The 7,971-nt window shown below is 45.6% G+C and overlaps 2 protein-coding genes across 3 annotated transcripts in view; both read left to right on the top strand.

Annotated features, from left to right (window-relative positions):
- The window catches only part of LOC123758700 (uncharacterized), a 132,484-nt gene that overhangs the window by 44,310 nt on the left and 80,203 nt on the right, over window positions 1-7,971 (top strand). The window lies entirely within an intron of this gene.
- Window positions 2,311-3,220, top strand: LOC138370216 (dynein heavy chain-like). Its single transcript, XM_069334211.1, has 2 exons — window positions 2,311-2,445; window positions 2,534-3,220. The coding sequence occupies exons 1-2, from the start codon at window positions 2,311-2,313 to the stop codon at window positions 3,218-3,220; spliced, it is 822 nt and encodes a 273-aa protein (XP_069190312.1).

Raw genomic sequence — 7,971 nt, 5'->3', positions numbered from 1 at the left:
ATATTTACAGTGTGTGTGTGTACTCACCTAGTTGTACTCACCTAGTTGTGTTTGCGGGGGTTGAGCTCTGGCTCTTTGGTCCCGCCTCTCAACCGTCAATCAACAGGTGTACAGATTCCTGAGCCTATCGGGCTCTGTCATATCTACACTTGAAACTGTGTATGGAGTGAGCCTCCACCACATCACCCCCTAATGCATTCCATTTGTCAACCACTCTGACACTAAAAAAGTTCTTTCTAATATCTCTGTGGCTCATTTGGGCACTCAGTTTCCACCTGTGTCCCCTTGTGCGTGTTCCCCTTGTGTTAAATAGACTGTCTTTATCTACCCTATCAATCCCCTTCAGAATCTTGAATGTGGTGATCATGTCCCCCCTAACTCTTCTGTCTTCCAGCGAAGTGAGGTTTAATTCCCGTAGTCTCTCCTCGTAGCTCATACCTCTCAGCTCGGGTACTAGTCTGGTGGCAAACCTTTGAACCTTTTCCAGTTTAGTCTTATCCTTGACTAGATATGGACTCCATGCTGGGGCTGCATACTCCAGGATTGGCCTGACATATGTGGTATACAAAGTTCTGAATGATTCTTTACACAAGTTTCTGAATGCCGTTCGTATGTTGGCCAGCCTGGCATATGCCGCTGATGTTATCCGCTTGATATGTGCTGCAGGAGACAGGTCTGGCGTGATATCAACCCCCAAGTCTTTTTCCTTCTCTGACTCCTGAAGAATTTCCTCTCCCAGATGATACCTCTGTATCTGTGTGTGTGTGTGTGTGTGTGTGTGTGTGTGTGTGTGTGTGTGTGTGTGTGTGTGTGTGTGTGTGTGTGTGTGTGTGTAGGATATGTGGAAGCTGGTCAGAATTGCATTTCACTTTTGTAAATGCACATTAATGACATACTGCAAAAGACACGTCCAACACTTCATGTAGGGCAGACGTTAACTCTGTGTATCTATATATTCAAGTCTGCAGGTTAGATTAACATTTTAAAAGCACTGCAATCACCTTCTGTGGTTGATAAGTCACTGAACTATATGTTTAACAGATCTCTCACCCTGTCCATGGAGGACAGAAGAAAATGTATGTATGCTGTTTAGCATTGTAAATGTGTGGCCACGTCTGTGGTAGGAAAACTGCCTAATGCATTTCATTTGTTAACTACTCTGACACTGAAAAGGTTCTTTACGAACATACGAACGGCATTCAGAAACTTGTGTAAAGAATCATTCAGAACTTTGTATACCACATACGTCAGGCCAATCCTGGAGTATGCAGCCCCAGCATGGAGTCCATATCTAGTCAAGGATAAGACTAAACTGGAAAAGGTTCAAAGGTTTGCCACCAGACTAGTACCCGAGCTGAGAGGTATGAGCTACGAGGAGAGACTACGGGAATTAAACCTCACTTCGCTGGAAGACAGAAGAGTTAGGGGGGACATGATCACCACATTCAAGATTCTGAAGGGAATTGATAGGGTAGATAAAGACAGTCTATTTAACACAAGGGGAACACGCACAAGGGGACACAGGTGGAAACTGAGTGCCCAAATGAGCCACAGAGATATTAGAAAGAACTTTTTTAGTGTCAGAGTGGTTGACAAATGGAATGCATTAGGGGGTGATGTGGTGGAGGCCGACTCCATACACAGTTTCAAGTGTAGATATGATAGAGCCCGATAGGCTCAGGAATCTGTACACCTGTTGATTGACGGTTGAGAGGCGGGACCAAAGAGCCAGAGCTCAACCCCCGCAAACACAACTAGGTGAGTACAACTAGGTGAGTACACACACACACGCACACACATACACACATATTAAGGGCCTCGTAGCCTGGTGGATAGGGGCCTCGTAGCCTGGTGGATAGCGCGCAGGACTCGTAATTCTGTGGCGCGGGTTCGATTCCCGCACGAGGCAGAAACAAATGGGCAAAGTTTCTTTCACCCTAAGTGCCCCTGTTACCTAGCAGTAAATAGGCACCTGGGAGTTAGTCAGCTGTTGCGGGCTGCTTCCTGGGGTGTGTGTGTGGTGTGGGGAAAAAAAAAAAAGTAGTTAGTAAACAGTTGATTGACAGTTGAGAGGCGGGCCAGAGCAAAGCTCAACCCCCGCAAAAACACAAATAGTAAACACACACACACACACACACACACACACACACACACACACACACACACACACACACACACAGACAGCAAGCACAGGCAGTAATGAAGGACTCCTAATTAGTAAATATAACCTAATCCATCCAAGCCAAACTAGTGAGTCTAACCTTGGCCATAACATTATCCCTTCTTGAGGTGTGTGTGGGGGACCTTAAGATGTATAGTTGCAAGGTTGCACACTTACCGGCTTACCAAGTGGCCGACAAGGAAGAACTTCCATTTAAAGTTGCAAGTAACACAAATGACAGCATTAACATGTTAAATATATTGATCAACATAACGCCCACTCGTGTAATACAATATGGGAACTCAGGGGTTAACTTACTCCATATATTGACCAAACTGTGTTAAAGTATTCATACACTTAATACTCGCTAAGTCTGCCCTCACACTAAATGTTCAACACCTCCTCACACTAAATGTTCAACACTTCCTCACACTAAATGTTCAACACTTCCTCACACTAAATGTTCAACACTTCCTCACACTAAATGTTCAACACTTCCTCACACTAAATGTTCAACACTTCCTCACACTAAATGTTCAACACTTCCTCACACTAAATGTTCAACACTTCCTCACACTAAATGTTCAACACTTCCTCACACTAAATGTTCAACACTTCCTCACACTAAATGTTCAACACTTCCTCACACTAAATGTTCAACACTTCCTCACACTAAATGTTCAACACTTCCTCACACTAAATGTTCAACACTTCCTCACACTAAATGTTCAACACTTCCTCACACTAAATGTTCAACACTTCCTCACACTAAATGTTCAACACTTCCTCACACTAAATGTTCAACACTTCCTCACACTAAATGTTCAACACTTCCTCACACTAAATGTTCAACACTTCCTCACACTAAATGTTCAACACTTCCTCACACTAAATGTTCAACACTTCCTCACACTAAATGTTCAACACTTCCTCACACTAAATGTTCAACACTTCCTCACACTAAATGTTCAACACTTCCTCACACTAAATGTTCAACACTTCCTCACCCTAAATGTTCAACACTTCCTCACACTAAATGTTCAACACTTCTCACCCTAAATGTTCAACACTTCCTCACACTAAATGTTCAACACTTCTCACACTAAATGTTCAACACTTCCTCACACTAAATGTTCAACACTTCTTCACACTAAATGTTCAACACTTCCTCACCCTAAATGTTCAACACTTCCTCACCCTAAATGTTCAACACTTCCTCACACTAAATGTTCAACACTTCCTCACACTAAATGTTCAAACCTTCCTCACACTAAATGTTCAACACTTCCTCACACTAAATGTTCAACACTTCTCACACTAAATGTTCAACACTTCCTCACACTAAATGTTCAACACTTCTTCACACTAAATGTTCAACACTTCCTCACACTAAATGTTCAACACTTCTTCACACTAAATGTTCAACACTTCCTCACCCTAAATGTTCAACACTTCCTCACACTAAATGTTCAACACTTCCTCACACTAAATGTTCAAACCTTCCTCACACTAAATGTTCAAACCTTCCTCACCCTAAATGTTCAACACTTCCTCACACTAAATGTTCAAACCTTCCTCACACTAAATGTTCAACACTTCCTCACACTAAATGTTCAACACTTCTCACACTAAATGTTCAACACTTCCTCACACTAAATGGTCAACACTTCTTCACACTAAATGTTCAACACTTCCTCACCCTAAATGTTCAACACTTCCTCACACTAAATGTTCAACACTTCCTCACACTAAATGTTCAAACCTTCCTCACACTAAATGTTCAAACCTTCCTCACCCTAAATGTTCAACACTTCCTCACACTAAATGTTCAACACTTCCTCACACTAAATGTTCAACACTTCCTCACACTAAATGTTCAAACCTTCCTCACACTAAATGTTCAACACTTCCTCACACTAAATGTTCAACACTTCCTCACACTAAATGTTCAAACCTTCCTCACACTAAATGTTCAACACTTCCTCACACTAAATGTTCAACACTTCCTCACACTAAATGTTCAACACTTCCTCACACTAAATGTTCAACACTTCCTCACACTAAATGTTCAACACTTCCTCACACTAAATGTTCAACACTTCCTCACACTAAATGTTCAACTTACCCACATTCGTTACGAACAAAAAGGCAGAAAATAAATGATTTTCTTAAATTTGAGAATATAAAAAATGTACTATTTTGTGTGGATTATTGTTGACAAACTTCTGTAGGGTAGCATGTTTCTGTATGTTTGTTTGTCTGTTTGCCTGTCTGTCTCTGTCTGGCTGACTATCTCCCTTTCTCTGTCTCTGTCTGTCTCTCTCTCTCTCTCTCTCTCTCTCTCTCTCTCTCTCTCTCTCTCTCTCTCTCTCTCTCTCTCTCTCTCTCTCTCTCTCTCTCTCTCTCTCTCTCTCTCTCTCTCTCTCTCTGTGCTTGTCCCTGATGACACAGAACACTAACGCCGCCATTGCTACGCTGGCCACGCCAAGAGCGGCCCGGGCCACGCCAGGAGCGGCCCGGGCCACGCCAGGAGCGGCCCGGGCCACGCCAGGAGCGGCCCGGGCCACGCTTGCATCATGTAGTGCTCACTATTCATCCCACGGCCATTGTGGCTCAATTGGTTTCGGTTACAATATGTACTGGGTGTGTGGGCGTGGGGGTGTACTGGGTGTGTGGGCGTGGGGGTGTACTGGGTGTGTGGGCGTGGGGGTGTACTGGGTGTGTGGGCGTGGGGGTGTACTGGGTGTGTGGGCGTGGGGGTGTACTGGGTGTGTGGGCGTGGGGGTGTACTGGGTGTGTGGGCGTGGGGGTGTACTGGGTGTGTGGGCGTGGGGGTGTACTGGGTGTGTGGGCGTGGGGGTGTACTGGGTGTGTGGACGTGGGTGTACTGGGTGCGTGGGTGTCTTGGGTGTGTGTGTGTGTGGGGGTGTACTGGGTGTGTGTGGACGTGGGGGTGTACTGGGTGTGTGTGGACGTGGGATGTGTTAATATTCACGTAGCTCCATACAACCAAACGGAACTCTCTGAAAAAGTATATAAATATTCTTAACTCATTTCCCATGAAATTTTAAGTTTCTTGAATGGAACGAAAATTATGATTATGCAACACGAAATCCGGGCCGGTAATCCCCCCCCCCCCCCCCATCTGTGGCCGAGTGCTGGAGTACTGTGCTGGCCCAGAGTACTGTGCTGTGGCCGAGTGCTGGAGTACTGTGCTGTGGCCGAGTGCTGGAGTACTGTGCTGGCCAAGAGTACTGTGTTGTGGCCGAGTGCTGTAGTACTGTGCTGACCCTGAGAAGTACAAGCCCGGCCCGAGGCCAGGCTTGACGAAGAGCAGTAGCCCTAGTACACTGTACGTTACTGTGTGTTATTGTACGTCACTGTACGTCACTGTGTTTCACTGTACGTCACTGCTCTGACCAATACAGTGTTGCACCAGGAGGAGCGGCCTGGCAGGATAACATACCCACAACAACCTGCTTGGTCCGGCACTCCTCGGGGGGAGAATGAGAGAACCACATGACTGTCCTTCCTCTCACAGTGACCTTGACAACATAGGCTCATGGATCAACACGTGGCAGATAGAGTTCAATGTGGATAAGTGTCATACAGTGTCATGCGGTGTTTGTCAAACCTACAGCCTGTCCTCTTACAGCCTGTCCTCTTACAGCCTGTGCTCTTACAGCCTGTCCTCTTACAGCCTGTCCTCTTACAACCTGTGCTCTTACAGCCTGTCCTCTTACAGCCTGTCCTCTTACAGCCTGTCCTCTTACAGCCTGTCCTCTTACAGCCTGTCCTCTTACAGCCTGTGCTCTTACAGCCTGTGCTCTTACAGCCTGTCCTCTTACAGCCTGTCCTCTTACAGCCTGTCCTCTTACAGCCTGTCCTCTTACAGCCTGTCCTCTTACAGCCTGTGCTCTTACAGCCTGTCCTCTTACAGCCTGTCCTCTTACAGCCTGTCCTCTTACAGCCTGTCCTCTTACAGCCTGTCCTCTTACAGCCTGTGCTCTTACAGCCTGTGCTCTTACAGCCTGTCCTCTTACAGCCTGTCCTCTTACAGCCTGTCCTCTTACAGCCTGTCCTCTTACAGCCTGTCCTCTTACAGCCTGTGCTCTTACAGCCTGTCCTCTTACAGCCTGTCCTCTTACAGCCTGTCCTCTTACAGCCTGACCTCTTACAGCCTGTCCTCTTACAGCCTGTCCTCTTACAGCCTGTCCTCGTACAGCCTGTCCTCTTACAGCCTGTCCTCTTACAGCCTGTCCTCTTACAGCCTGTGCTCTTACAGCCTGTGCTCTTACAGCCTGTCCTCTTACAGCCTGTCCTCTTACAGCCTGTCCTCTTACAGCCTGTCCTCTTACAGCCTGTCCTCTTACAGCCTGACCTCTTACAACCTATGCTATTACAACCTGTCCTTTTACAGCCTGTCCTCTTACAACCTATGCTCTTACAACCTGTCCTTTTACAGCCTGTCCTCTTACAACCTATCCTCTTACAACCTATGCTCTTACAGCCTGTCCTCTTACAACCTATCCTTTTACAACCTGTCCTCTTACAGCCTGACCTCTTACAACCTATCCTCTTACAACCTATCCTTTTACAACCTGTGCTCTTACAGCCTGACCTCTTACAACCTATCCTCTTACAACCTATCCTCCTACAACCTATCCTCTTACAACCTATCCTCTTACAACCTATCCTCTTACAACCTATCCTCTTACAACCTATCCTCTTACAACCTATCCTCTTACAACCTATCCTCCTACAACCTATCCTCTTACAACCTATTCTCTTACAACCTATCCTCTTACAACCTATCCTCTTACAACCTATCCTCTTACAGCCTGTCCTCTTACAACCTATCCTCTTACAACCTATCCTCTTACAGCCTATCCTCTTACAACCTATCCTCCTACAACCTATCCTCTTACAGCCTGTCCTCTTACTAAGAACGTCGCATTTGGATCGTATGCGTTACATGAGGTCAAAAATTGTTGTACTAGGAAATGGAAGCGGCTCGCGAATGTGACGTACTGTCCCCGTTTTCCGTTTTAGGTCCTCTGGTAGGTTAGGAGAGGACACTTTACACTTTAGGTGTATGTATTGTCTATTTTTTAAGTATATAAATGAATTGGGAAAGGTTCACTTACATGTTCCTAAATAGCTGCCGTTCGTAACCCGTAAGTACTATAAGGAGAGGCTGAAGGCTGTATAAGGGCATAAATATAGGTACCGAAGTAAAACAGGGGATATGTTCACCACATACAAAATTGTGAACATTAATATTGAGGAATTTTTTAAATCTACTGCAACATCACGTCAAGAAACAGAAAAATATCGAATAAACGGGTATAAGTACTTTTTTCAGACAGAATATATGGCCGATGAAGTAATTTGAATGAGGAGAGAGAGACAGAGAGGAGGGGAGAGAGAGAGAGAGAGAGAGAGAGAGAGAGAGAGAGAGAGAGAGAGAGAGAGAGAGAGAGAGAGAGAGAGAGAGAGAGAGAGAGAGAGAGAGAGGGGGGGGGGGTACAAATCACCGGACGCTTCAAGACGTCATAAGAGTAAGAGTCTTGGGAAGACGAGTCACCGCGAACGTAAGTCTCATCCTGTAACTATAATAGGATGAGACACACGCACACTGTGTGTGTGTGTGTGTGTGTGTGTGTGTGTGTGTGTGTGTGTGTGTGTGTGTGTGTGTGTGTGTGTGTGCGTTTGTGTGTGTGTGTGCGTTTGTGTGTGTGTTTGTGTGTGTGTGTGTGTGTGTGTGTATGCGTGTGTGCGTGTGTGCGTGTGTGTGTGTGTGTGTGTGT

This window comes from Procambarus clarkii, chromosome 31, assembly GCF_040958095.1.
Source record: "Procambarus clarkii isolate CNS0578487 chromosome 31, FALCON_Pclarkii_2.0, whole genome shotgun sequence".
Lineage (NCBI taxonomy): Eukaryota > Metazoa > Arthropoda > Malacostraca > Decapoda > Cambaridae > Procambarus > Procambarus clarkii.
The sequence above is the reverse complement of the archived record's forward strand: the minus strand, read 5'-3'. Positions and strand labels throughout refer to the sequence as shown.

Excerpts from the sequence above, each read along its gene's own strand:
- LOC138370216 (XM_069334211.1), top strand. The coding sequence starts at position 2,311 with ATGTATAGTTGCAAGGTTGCACACTTACCGGCTTACCAAGTGGCCGAC. Across the intron at positions 2,446-2,533 it reads TCAACATAACGCCCACTCGT|TCTGCCCTCACACTAAATGT; the intron begins GTAATACAATAT and ends ATACTCGCTAAG.